This window comes from Aristolochia californica, unplaced genomic scaffold (assembly GCF_029961685.1).
Source record: "Aristolochia californica isolate CCGP_79_NKW_82.1479 unplaced genomic scaffold, dmAriCali1.0.hap1 SCAF_10, whole genome shotgun sequence".
NCBI lineage: Eukaryota > Viridiplantae > Streptophyta > Magnoliopsida > Piperales > Aristolochiaceae > Aristolochia > Aristolochia californica.
In genome coordinates this window covers 2,774,215-2,787,510 of record NW_027181771.1, presented here as the reverse complement: position 1 = coordinate 2,787,510, position 13,296 = coordinate 2,774,215, and the positions used below count along the sequence as shown (strand labels likewise).

Here is a 13,296-nt window from a genome sequence, read left to right as displayed (position 1 = left end):
TTTTTTGTAGAGAGAATCACTGATTCTTCGATAAAATTACTATTTTTTGTTAAATCAGTGATTTTATGTTAAAACCAATGATTTTCTAGCCAAATCGTTCATTTCTCTAAGCAAGTTAGGCACTATTTTTATTTGAAAAAACATAAATAGAAGACTAACTTAACTAAAACACTTTTAATTGAAACTCTTTTGTGAGACCTCCTTCCATGAGACTCTTTTAGACTCCATCATATTAATTATGGTTTTGTGAGACTTCTTACTATGAGAGTCATGAAGACTCTTCCATATCTGCTCTTCAACAAGAATCATTGTTTTGCTTATTAAGTCATTGCTATTTTCAATCTCAACTTTTTTTAAAATGACCTTTTTTTCTAAAAAAATCCATTATTTGTTTGAGCAAATCAGTGATATCTAAAGATAAGTTAGGTAGTACTTTTTGGCATGTGGAAGTTATGTTTATTTCTAATGTCACAGTCATTTGAAAGAAACGAAAAAGGATGATATTTTTCATTACTTTTTGTCTTTGGGAAAAGTGTGACTACGCATCACATGTTTATTTATTGTTTAGCTACAATTGTCTCCATATATGAACACAAAATATTAGCCTCATATTTGATGTGAAATCTCTCAAAAGCGATATAGGAATGGAGATTTGGGGTCATTGGAGCTCTAGAAAATTGTTGGATTAGGTTTTGAAATGATTTGGGATGAAAAGATGGGTTAAAAATTCAAATGTGGCTCTTCATCTTCTCTATTTGTACCATGAATGATCGAACATTTTGTTTTGATTGATCAATCAATCGCTCAAGTTGATCGATTCAATGACCTGAGCAAAGTGACTAAAATGTGATCTTTTGATTCCATTTCTCTCTTTTCATACTATAACCATGAAATGTGCACATGAAGTTCAATTTTTTCAGCCGAAGTGAATCAAGGTGGGTTGTTCATGTCTTGCTCTCCTCAAAGCTCAGAGAAACAATCAAGTCCTAATGATTTTACAAAACATCTAAAGGGAGAAAGTAATGAAAGATGGAGGGCCTATTCCGTGAGAAGGCTTGCGGAACGACTTCGAGATTTATATGTGCGGTCGTTGCATGCATCCGTTACGCTCGGCAGAAACGGAACTAGAGAACAATGGCCTTGTTGTTAAAATGAATAGTTTTTTGGTTGTCATAAATTTTCCGAGTTTCACGTCCACGTTGTACGGTTGACCATACCAGGTACAAAGAAAAAAACTGAGATAAATTGGACCTCTTATTTTCATATTTTATAGATCTAAGACAACTAATAATAATAATAAAACCAATGAGATTAGGGGTCATTCTGTGTTTGCCATTTTTAATGAAAAGAAATGGAAATGCTTTTAGTATTTCTAGATCAGTGATTTTCTATTTATATGAAGATTTTTTATGAAAATCCATGATATTCTAGCTAAATCAATTATACCGTGTTTCTAAGGCAAATTATCCATTGAAATCACTTTTTGTGAGAGAATCATTGATTCTTCGATAAAATTACTATTTTTTTGTTAAATCAGTGATTTTATGTGAAAAACAATGATTTTCTAACCAAATCTTTCATTTCTCTAAGCAAGTTAGGCACTATTTTTATTTGAAAATTATTGTTTTTATTAAAAAATTGTTAAATTTTTGGAAAATGTTATAATATGGGACCCACCATGGTGCATGAGCTAGTGGGAGAGTCTTCACTAAAGCTAGCATGAGTTAAAAGATAAGAAACACAAGCTAGAATACGTTAGAAGACTTGACGATCAAGTGGGACCCACAAAGATACTACGAGCTGGTAATCTTATCAATATGAGCTGGAAGATCATGTGGGACCACAAAGAGAAGACCATGAGCCAGCCTCCTCTCTCATGTCCACGTGATTGAACAAGAGTTAAGAGTTCAAGTTATATTAAACCTCTAGTAGATTGTGTTATCTTTTCTTGATAGACTTATCTTAGAGAGTTAGAGTTGGAATGTAATTAGGAGACTTAAAAGTTAATTGTATAACGACTCTATCACTTCCTCTACTATAAATAGAAGTATTGTAATTCGGATTAATCAAGTTCTACAATTCTTTCTTGAGTAAATCTCTCTCTTTACTTGGCGCACACCTTTCTTCTCTACTTCTCTTCTCTCTACCCAAGAGTTTTCTTCCCCTTTTCTTCTTCTTTCTCTCTTCTCTTGCTCGGAATATTGGAAAAGGGATTCTAAATTCAACAGAAAAGATAAATACCTCACTGACTCGATGTAATTTGAATGCAATAAGCATCTATTTATAATAGAGGAAACTAGTAGAATCCAACTACCCTTGTCCCATTGCACCCAAAGTTAAACACTAAAATCCTAGAACAATTAAACAAAACATAAATAGAAGACTAACTTTTAACTGAAACACCTTTAATTGAAACTCTTTTGTGGGACCTCCTTCCATGAGACTCTTTTAGACTCCATCATGTTAATTATGGTTGTGTGAGACTTCTTACTATGAGAGTCATGAAGACTCTTCCATATCCGCTCTTCAACAAAAATCGTTGTTTTGCTTATCAAATCACTGCTATTTTCAATCTCTACTTTTTTTAAAATGACCTTTTTCTAAAGAAAAAAATCCATTATTTGTTTGAGCAAATCAGTGATATCTAAAGATAAGTTAGGTGGTACTTTTTGGCACGTGGAAGTTATGATGTTCATTTTTAATGTGACAATCATTTGAAAGAAACAGAAAAGGATGATATTTTTCATTACTTTCTATCTTTGGGAAAAGTGTCTATGCATCACATGTTTATTTATTGTCCAACTATGATTGTACGGTTGACCATACCGGGTACAAAGAAACAAATAGAGATAAATTGGACATTGTATTTTCGTATTTTATATATCTAAGATAAAAAAATTAATAAAACCAAAGAGATTAGGGGTCATTTTGTGTTTGGCATTTTTAATGAAAAGAAACGAAAATGTGTTTAGTATTTCCAAATTAGTGATTTTCTTTTTCTATGAAGGATTTTTATGAAATTCCATGATTTTCTAGCTAAATAAATTATACCATTTTTCTAAGGCAAATTATCCACTAAAATCACTATTTTTTTTGTGAGAGAATTAATAATTCTTCGATAAAATTACTAATTTTTTTGTTAAATCAGTAATTTTATGTTGAAAACAATGATTTTCTAGCCAAGTCGTTTATTTCTGTAAGCAAGGTAGGTAGTATTTTTATTTGAAAATCACTGTTTTCTATTAAAAAATTGTTGAATTTTAGGAAAAGATAAATACTTTACTTACTTGATGTAATTTGAGTACAATAAGCTTTTATTTACAATAAATAAAACTAGTATAATCCAACTACAATTAAACTACCATTGTCCCATTGCACCCAAAGTTAAATACTAAAATCCTATAATAATTAAACAAAACATAAATAAAAAACTAACATAACTAAAACACTTTTAACTGAGACTCTTTTGTGAAACCTCCTTCCATGAGACTTTAGACTTCATCATATTAATTATGGTTCTGTGAAACTTCTTAATATGAGAGTCATAAAGACTCTTTCATATTTACTCTTCAACAAAAATCATTGTTTTGCTTCTCAAGTGACTGCTATTTTCAATCTCTACTTTTTTTTAAAATGACCTTTTTCTGAAAAATCAATTATTTTTTTTAGCAAATAAGTGATATCTAAAGATAAGTTAGGTAGTACTTTTTGGCATGTGGAATATCTAAATTAGCAAATATTTGGATGAAATTGCCTAATTAGCAGATGGCAGTTTGGGAATTTAACTTTTGTATTACAGTTGCCCTAATTTTTTCCTTTATATTTGGGGGCACTACTATTAGAGTTTTATCATCATGGAGAAGGATCTTGAGTTGTAGCCCGAGAGAGGTTAGAGAAAAATACATGTGAGTGTGTGAGATTTCTCTGGTAACTATTTCATCTTCATAGTGGATTACTGCAGCGACGAAAAACAGGACGTAGTCTCACCTTGAGGTGAACCTATATAAATCTTGTTTGTTCTCCTGGTTGTTTTTTCCTTCTTCTTTGTTTATTATTATTGCTCTAGCTAGTTTGGAATTAGGACATCTAATTCCTAACAATTTCTTGGAAAACCAAGAGACAAGCATATTTCCAAATAATTGGAAACTGGCACATATACTCTTTCTGTCAATTTTGCAACTGATAAAATCAACATTTTCGTAACCGACTAGATCAATGGCTGAAGAGTTTGAGTACCAAAAACCTAAATTGGGTGTCCCAAGTAGATAACGGGAAATTCTTTTTACTACTACTAAGTGAGATTTTCTAGGATCAAATTGCTATCTAGCACATAGGCATACCGAGAACATTATATCTGGTCTATTGGCTGAAAGGTAAAGTAGGAATCATATCATGCTTCTATACAATTTTTTATATGTGGCCCTATCGAAGTTGTTAAGGGTCAAGTTTCAAGGACAAACTCATGGGTGTACTAATTGACGTAAAATTTTCAATGTTGAATACCTTAAGCAATCCCTTAGTGTATTTTCATTGATTTATGAATGTGTCATTTTCAGTTTCGATTACTTGAAATCCAAGGAAGAATGTGAGTTCACCCATTAAACTCATTTCAAACTCATTCTTCATTACACTTACAAATTATTCACAATGAAAGGGATTTGTAGAACCAAATATGATATCATCTACATAAATTTGAACGATAATCAAATCTTGATCATGGTTCTAGTAAATAGAGTTTTATCTACACTTCCTCTCTTATAACCATTCTTTTCTAAGAGTTCACTTAATCTTTCATATCACGCTCTTGGCACTTGCTTTAACCCGTATAATAATGCTTTATGCAATTTATATACATGGTCAAGATTACTCACATCTTCAAATCCTTTGGGTTTTTCAACATATACTTCTTCTTGTATGTACCCATTTAAAAATGCACTTTTTACATCTATTTGGTACAACTTGAATTTCATGTGACAAGCATAGGCTAGGAAGTTCGAATTGCCTCTAGTCTTGCCATGGGTGCATAGGTTTCTTCAAATCTATACCTTCTTCTTGGTTATATCCTTTGGCAACTAACCTTTCTTTGTTTCTCATTATTTTATTTTCTTCATTCATTTTCTTCTTAAAGACTCATTTTGTTCCAATGACTTGTTGATTTTCGGGTCTAGGTACTAGAGTCCAAACCTTGTTTCTTTCAAATTGATTCAATTCTTCTTGCATTGATTGACACAATCCTAAAGTCATTTTTTCAGCTTCGGCAAAGCATTTGGACTCTATTTGAGAAACAAATGCACTATTTGCCATAATCTTATGAGTTGCTCTTCTAGTTGTAATTCTGCCTTGAGGGTCACCAATGATTTTCTTAAGAGGATGATCGGTCATGACCATATAATTCTTTGGCTCCATAAGTGGCTCTTCTTGGTTATTCGGGTCAATTCGAGGTTGACATCCCAAGGATGATTCGAAGGGGTTTCCTTCTTCATCATCAGAATTTAGAGTTGGACTTGGATTTGGCGGATTGGATTTGTCAAACCCAACATGAACCGACTCCTCTACTCTCATAGATGTCTTATTATAAACTCTGTAAGTGTTGTTACGAATAAAATAACCCAAGAAAATTTTTATATCATCTCTAGAGTCAAATTTCTATAATTTTTCCTTTGGTTTTTTCAATATGAATACTTTGCATCCAAATATTCTAAAATATGTAATATTGGGAAAGGTGCCCGTATACTACTCATACGGAGTTTTTGTTTAGAATGCCTTATGCTTACTCGATTAATGATATAACATGTGGTATTCATAACTTCAGCCCAAAACTTATGTGGCATGTTGTATGCATGAAACATAGCTCTAACCATTTCAATTAAGGTTCAGTTTCTTTTCTCAACAACACCATTTTGCTAAGGAATTTGAAGGTAGGATTTAAGTCGGGTTTACGAGGCAAATAGGAGATGGGATAGGTTTAAATCAACTTTATGGGACACAATAGAAATGGGATTGTGGGATAGTGATGAGGTCAGGGTTGTTTGTTCAGGTTTCAGGATCAAGGTTAGGGTTTAGGTCGGGTTTAAAAAAACCTGACCCTGACCCAATCCGTGACCACCCCTGCTAAGATTCCCTAAAATTCCATATCAAATTCTACATCTTGTACTTCTTTGTCAATCTATTTTTTCCCATTATCCACTTCTAAGTTTCTGTTTCATGTCCTACTTTTCTTTCCTACACTCACTGTGTTGTCTGATCACTCCAGACTTGCATTGCTCAGACTGCAGCCTTGAGTTTTTTAATCCGAGTCACAATGTCGAAGCTCTTTTGAATATAATGTACATTTATAGTGAACTTCAGCCAAATCCATTACAGCAGAAACGTGACTTTCAGTATAAATGAAGTGGCCTGCAACAAAAAAGAAAAAAACAGTCTGTTGATGTATTACAATCAAAATTTATATGCACCTGGGATGACTACAAATAACTAATTACCAATATACCAAGGAGAAACTTGATCTCTGAAACTGGTCATTTCTCCTCTAATTTCAGGGAGGTGAGGCGTCGAAATCTTTGATCTAACTCTGCCATGACAGCAGGTTCCTGCTTTTTCCTTTGCTTTGCAATAGCATTTGTAGTCATTGAACCGATTTTATCAAAAGCCACCTGCAAGTGACAAAGAAGTGACCGATAAGAGACCGCCTATCCAAGTCTATCTTAGCAGTTTAGACAACCTCAACCACCTTGATAGCTCACTAACACAATCTTGGATACCAGAAGAAGTTATATCTCTGTGGACAGTAAACCATAACACTTGAATAGAATCAAACAAAACCAATAAATCTCACCCTCCAAAAACAGAGATCCAAGTTGCATTACACAGTAACTCCAGTGATTGGATGCTAGCAAACTAATCACAGCAATTGATAACTGGATATTGTTCAACTAAAAATGAAATTTTTTTATTAACATTTATATGTCAAATCAAATCGGTCTCTTGGAATTACATATAAAATGGGACTCTTTGTTAATTGGCATAAGATTCCTTTCTTGGAATTATCTGTTGTACAACAACAGAAAGGTGCTGAGACAACCATCAATAACGAGGTTCCTAAGTTCTGTACATGGCTCAAGATAAGAACAATGACTTTTCCAGTAAGTATTAACAGCACGTTCTAAGTCAGATAAACAGGAAAGTTGAAAATGAGCTCACATTCATCTAACATTATCAAGTGATTAATCAAAGGCAACAATCATTTGGCAAATATAAACATCCATTCATCAAAAGAACTTTATGAAGTTGACTTACTGTCAACAGTTCGTCAGGATCAAACAGATGGTGCGAGGCATTTTGCAGGATACTGATGACGTCTCCTATCTGATGGGCACATACCAATTCCTCTTCCTTTATCTGCATATTTGATTAACAGTCAGCTGAAAACATTGAGAAACAATTCAAGATTTCGCTCTGACAAAATCTACATATTTAGTCATAAAATAGAACTACTAGAAGAAGGCAAATATTGTATACCTTGAATATCGCCAACGCTATTCGAAATAAAACTTGTGCCCCTTCATTGAAAAGGACATCCCAAACCCGCATGGTTGTCTGCAGATGCACCCAGAAGGAGAAGTTACTTAGAAGCCAGCAAGTCACATGAGAGTCACATGAAGGTCTCCTAATTTTTAAGCACAGGTAGCTGTTTGAAAGTTATCTTATGTACCATTCTAGGCTACGGTTTAGAGAAAACAGTGAAATTAAAAGCAGTAATGTGATCCAACTAATTTTCATTTTATTGGGGGTAAGAAGTCAATTAAGTGGGTCAAACCAGGCATAACCTGGATGTGCACCCCAAATATAGTATTAAATTCTCTGAAATTCCAGGGTTTGAAATTTGGGAGCAATTATAAACTATTTGGTGATAAATACATTCAAGATTCGAGGTTTTCTAAAAATCTTAGAAAATGGTCAACAGCATAGATGATATCTTGTATTCATTTGAAAAATATTACTAAGAAACAACTAACAATCTTCCTAGAGATGATATATTGCATTTGTTTGAACAATATCAGTAAACTGAGAAATAATAATTGAGGTCCTTATCTTTTCATAAAATTGCAAGGAAGATTTGAAAGAGAAAAATTAAGAAGGTTGAAAGAAGAGAAGAAGAAATAAGTAAAGGAAGAGAAGGAGATAGAGAGAGATCTAGAAGGAAACAAGAGAAGAAGAGAGGAGAGGTGCAAGGGCATGGATATGAGAGGGAACAAAGAGGTAAGAGAGATTTGAGAATAGACTTGACTCATTTTTCCTTCAGCCAACACCCCTATTTATAGCATTATTTGGAAAACTCCTTAATCAACTAGGATTATATAACTCAAGGAGAGATTCTAGGGAATTGAAAAGATTACATCAATCTAGGAGAGATTCAAGGAATTGAAAGACTACATCAATTAAAGAAAAATCTAATCTAGTAAGATCTTATCTTATCGAGAAGATGACATTTTTCCATTTTTGCCCTCATGCCCCACCCATGCCCCTTGGGCATTTTCCCTTTTTGCCTTCTTGAAGGTGGCTTCTCTTTCTATTTTTCTTCTTCTTCTCTTCTTCTCTTCTACTTTTCTTCTTCTCTTGTTTCTTTATGGTTAATTGTGGGTTATTTCATTTTGCCGTTCTTAAATACCAACCTTGTCCTCAAGGTTGAAAGTCGAGGAATAAGGAAACCATCCTCACATGTCAGAAGTAGTGCAATGTTAGATTTTCTTGAAAAAAAAAATCAAAATGCCATTTTTACCCTTTAGACTTTTTCAAAATAAATGCCCCCCAAATTACAATTTGTACCCCTCACCTAGCTTGGTACATGTGTGCATTTACATAAATTTGGGTTTTATCATTTCAGCCCTCTTCAAAAATCAACCTTGCCCTCAAGGTTGAGGCACTAAGAAAGTGTTGTAAAAAATTTCTTCAATCAACCAAGTCGTGTACTTTTTGTTAAGCTCGCTTTTCTTCTGCTCTTGTGTTATGTTGTTGGTACTTGTTGCACGTAAGAGCCAAATCTCGGAGCAACCAAACTTCTTTTAGAGCAACAACATTTTGGTCTTGGACAATGGTGGGCGGTTGTGTCGAATGGGAAGGTGGGTGATACATAGGTGGTGCATGAGGGTGGGTTGTTTGTATGAGTGAGAATTTTCTTGGTGGGACGGATTAGGGTTTTGTTTTGGAAAGTGATTGGAGTTGGGGTTGAGTTGAGAAATAGGGGCGTAATGTGTGGTGTGGTTTATGGAAAGAATAGGATGGGGATCATCATGAAGGAGGGTAACTGGACAAGTAATTTGGAGGAGAGGATTTGTTTGGGGAAGAGAGGAAGCGACTGAGACGAATAGAGAATATGAGGGAGTAATCTGTATGGGTTGGAGTGAGCAAGAAAATGGTGAGGGTTGTTTTCGTGAGATGTAGCGTGAATGATTAGATTTGGGGATTATTTTAGAGAAAGGCAAATTGAGAGCAAAAGTGGGAGTAAGTGTTTTGGTGTGTGGAGAAGGTTTGGGTTGTTGTGGCATTATTTAGGTAGTGATGGGGTATATGGTTGGTGTTTACAATTGATTAAGTTAGTGTGGTGAAATTGTAAATGCCATGTCTGCAAGGGTTTCAACAGTTATAACCAATTCCTTTTTCGCTTCACTTATTTTTATATTCATTTTTTTTCTTTCTAAAATTTTTTACCTAAATTGAGTTGCACAAAACAATAAAGTAGCATCAATGCTTATAATCTACCTCAGAAGGGAAGCTCTTAGAGAAGAGGCACAAAAACCACTCTGTGGCCACAAGCGAGACATCAAATCCCATAGCATCCAGGTGAGCAGCTATCCTACAATTTGTTTACCAGAGAATAAGTATACATGGAAGAGAAAGTCAATTTCATCAGTTAGTCATTCAGTAATCCAATAAAGTACATAATTAATGAACATACCTTGGACACTTTTTAGCAAGCAGGTCTTTGAATACCCTTTGTTCAACATGGCATCCCGACAAGTTGTCAGTGTAACAATCACTTACTAATACATTTTCCAAAAGGACCGCAAGTATCCAAAATGCGTCTTCCTCAGTTTTCATTACAAGTAAAAGCAATGCTGCTACATAATTTAAACCCTAAAGAAATAAAATAGCTGTAAAAATCGTCACCAGATTCAATTGTAAGAAGTGCTTAATCCAAAGAAAAAAGCAAACAAGGTTGGCTTACCTGACAGTACCCAACATCAGAATCTCGAAATGAGTAACCAACAAGAACACGCCGTAAAGATGCATGACCTTCTTCGGTGTCCAACCATGGATGACCTGGGAATGTGCGAGGCAAATCCTGCATGTTTTAACAAAAGCCTCAAATGAAACATAGAGAAACATCACCTAGAAATTTAGCAATGGTCACAAAAGCCACAATCAGCTTTATCAATTCAACTAACAGAAAAAATCACGTTTTATCTCATCCCCTGCTGACATGGAGGTTCTGCGCCTCAAAAATCTTCTCAGTCATTTTTTTTTTTTTGGTTTAAGTAATAAAGTTATTGATCAGATTACAAATAAATAAAATAGAAAAAGCAGAAGCTACCTTAGCTTTGTGTGACTCCAATATGACAATTACTCACAATCTCAAATCAATCCTCTACAAAATTCTTCAGTCAAGCTCATTCCAAAATAAAAGACAGAAAAGGAAAAATTATAAACTTGTGTTACTGTTTCCTTTTCTAAGTTATACACAATTAAAAAATAAAAAGAAAAATTTATAAAGTCATGTTACTTTTCCTATTACAATGTTATACACAATTAGATTATGAAAAAGCTGCCAGTACTTCTAAAGGATTAAATACACAATGAACCTGTTTTTCTTCTCTACCAACCAGAAATTCCTCAATTACAGAAAGGATGAAACGCCTGGATGTGGCACCAATCATTGCCCAAACAATGTTAATTTGGACCAAAATTGTAGATAAGATTGCATAAGACAATCAGTATATATTCAATTGACACACCATATCAGATAGAAAACAACCACTATAAATCATAAGAAGCAAGCAAAAAACATAAATCATTACATTATCAAAAATTGATTCCTCTAATACCCTCAATGGCCATCACATTGTGAAGCAAAGACCAGATTATAAACAAGGGTGAATTAAATAATAAATAAAAATATAAACATTGAATAATAATACGAGAAATGACACAATCAAAAACAAGATCAAAGACAAACTTACATACATGATCAATCTGTCTAGTTGCAGGTGTGACCTTCCCTTGGACGGCACTAATCAGATCATGGTAATAACTATCCGGAACAGTAGATCTCTTCTTTGCTGCCCCAGAAACAGAAAGCCACACCTTTGGCCGTAAAAGAGGTGGAATTCCCTTCCTGATAAGTTTCTTCAAAGCAATCGTATTTGTAATCGTGTTTGCCAGAGCAGAAAACTTCAGGGACGAAACAGCAATGCCTTCTGAAATGGAAGATATCTCTGGCTGCAGATACCAGTTCGCCCCTTTGTTTGCTTCCATTGCCCACCATATTCTTCCTTGTTGTCTCACCCTTTCCCTAACCTCATTCATCACATTCACATCATCCACGTTCCCTTCCACGGTGAACCCATAGAGGTCTTGGAATTTCACAACAAAACTTGCTCTTCTGGATTGGTTGCTGCTCTTCCAACATTGCCTCTGACTTTGGAGGTCATGAGAGATTTCTCTCATCTGGGTGCCGAACATCTCCCGCCTAAGTGATTTTGACAAATGGGATGAAGGAGATTGATTTCCCAATAGACGAAGGAGGAGAATTCAAAATGCCCAAGTAATTTATCGATCCATCGAAGTTCACTCAGAGGCATTAAAGATCGAAATGGCTTTTCTACACAAACCTTCTGATAGACTCAAAACGAAACCATGAAAGGCCCATCAGATGCAAAAGGAAACTAAAAAACAGCTTAAAAAAAAACATAAATAAATAAAACACGCCCGTAATCTATTCAAAACCGAAAAAAACTAGCGCGTATGGCACCTCAGAACAAGAAAACACCATTTATCCAAACGAAACTCTTTTTTTCCTACCCTTAAAACTAAAAAATATCGGAGTTGATGTCAATCATTGTCTGAGCTGTTTTCCTCATTACAACACCGACATTTCTGAAGACTAGGAAAGCACTCCGAAAAAAAACGAGATTTCTGGACTCCCGATGCAGGTTTTTCTTCTCAAGAGATTATCGAACTAGAAAAAACCCACACCGTCGGAAACAGAAAAAAACGAAAGAAAGAGAACGAAAACCAACCTCTTCACCCAGTTAGAGCACTTTAAATGAGGAGACTTGGAAAAAAAATGGGATTTTCGCGACGGATTTTTCATGAAGAGGAAGCAGAAGGGGTTACGGAGAGCTGAGATTATTTTTGGGTGTATTTGCCGTTTGATGATGATCGTCATGAACGCATGATGGTAGATGAGTGACAGCCATGATGAAGGAGAAGCTCAGACATATTTAAAGTCCGATAAAGCCCTTCATATTCCACGTAATTTACATTCGCTACCCTTCAAACAATTGTTTTTCGTGATCGCATTTTCACCCGTTAGAGCTTGTAAACGCTCAGGTGCACTACTGTAATTAAAAAAAACACGAGTGGCAATTTTGTACCGTTAAATCGCAACGGTAGGGAGATGCTCTCTCGGACAAGGAGCGAAGGCGACGGACACAGAACCAAGTGGGGTCTCCACACGTGTCATCTGTTTAGGAAGGCAAAAGAGACAAAAATCCGCGAACCGGTCGGAAAAGTCGTAGTTTGAATGCCGGCGACGATCCGACGGACGAAAAGTCAAATTTGGATAGACCGGTCGGATCTCAGATGGACCCAGTGTCCAAACTAAATTTTTTATTGCTTTAACCTAATTTATTTTGCCTTTTATAACGGTCGTTAGTAGGACGAGAAGGTAAGTGGGCTTTAAGTGATTGAATTGATGGAGTATTGAACCAAAATAGACATAGTAACCGTCGAGGTTGTAGGGGTCCTTCCCCTATCTGAATCGTTGGATCATGATCAGATAGCTGAGATAGTCGTTTTGCATGTTTCACACCAAATAATTTTTCGTATTCGATCAATCGTGCCTTCCCCATTGGACTTTTGTAAGAAATCAACAAGTTCATTGGTTGAAAGATAAAGCTTACTTAGTCAAATAAGGGGGTATTGTCTATTTTTCAGGGTAAAATAAGACTATGTGATCTCTTTATGTCTGCTTCATCTTCTCTCTCCAAGTTGGGCATCTTAAATGAAAGAAAATCA

General features: G+C 35.0%; 1 protein-coding gene across 3 annotated transcripts; it reads right to left on the bottom strand.

The window, feature by feature from the left end:
* Positions 1-6,175: 6,175 nt before the first annotated feature.
* Positions 6,176-12,457, bottom strand: LOC137940316 (uncharacterized). 3 transcript variants are annotated; one of them, XM_068785325.1, is made up of 9 exons: positions 12,297-12,457; positions 11,242-11,891; positions 10,226-10,342; positions 9,956-10,134; positions 9,760-9,853; positions 7,519-7,596; positions 7,297-7,398; positions 6,483-6,653; positions 6,176-6,396 (listed from the first exon to the last, which is right to left on the bottom strand). In XM_068785325.1, the coding sequence occupies exons 2-8, from the start codon at positions 11,737-11,739 to the stop codon at positions 6,519-6,521; spliced, it is 1,203 nt and encodes a 400-aa protein (XP_068641426.1). In that variant the 5' UTR covers positions 11,740-11,891; positions 12,297-12,457; the 3' UTR covers positions 6,176-6,396; positions 6,483-6,518. The 3 variants fall into 3 exon arrangements, with proteins under 3 accessions (XP_068641426.1, XP_068641408.1, XP_068641417.1); XM_068785316.1 differs by having other exon boundaries at positions 6,177-6,396; positions 6,491-6,653; XM_068785307.1 differs by having other exon boundaries at positions 6,176-6,653.
* Between the last annotated feature and the right edge of the window lie 839 nt (positions 12,458-13,296).

Excerpts from the sequence above, each read along its gene's own strand:
- LOC137940316 (XM_068785307.1), bottom strand. The coding sequence starts at position 11,739 with ATGTTCGGCACCCAGATGAGAGAAATCTCTCATGACCTCCAAAGTCAG. Across the intron at positions 10,343-11,241 it reads CAACTAGACAGATTGATCAT|GATTTGCCTCGCACATTCCC; the intron begins GTATGTAAGTTT and ends TAAAACATGCAG. Across the intron at positions 6,654-7,296 it reads ATCCTGACGAACTGTTGACA|GTGGCTTTTGATAAAATCGG; the intron begins GTAAGTCAACTT and ends TGTCACTTGCAG.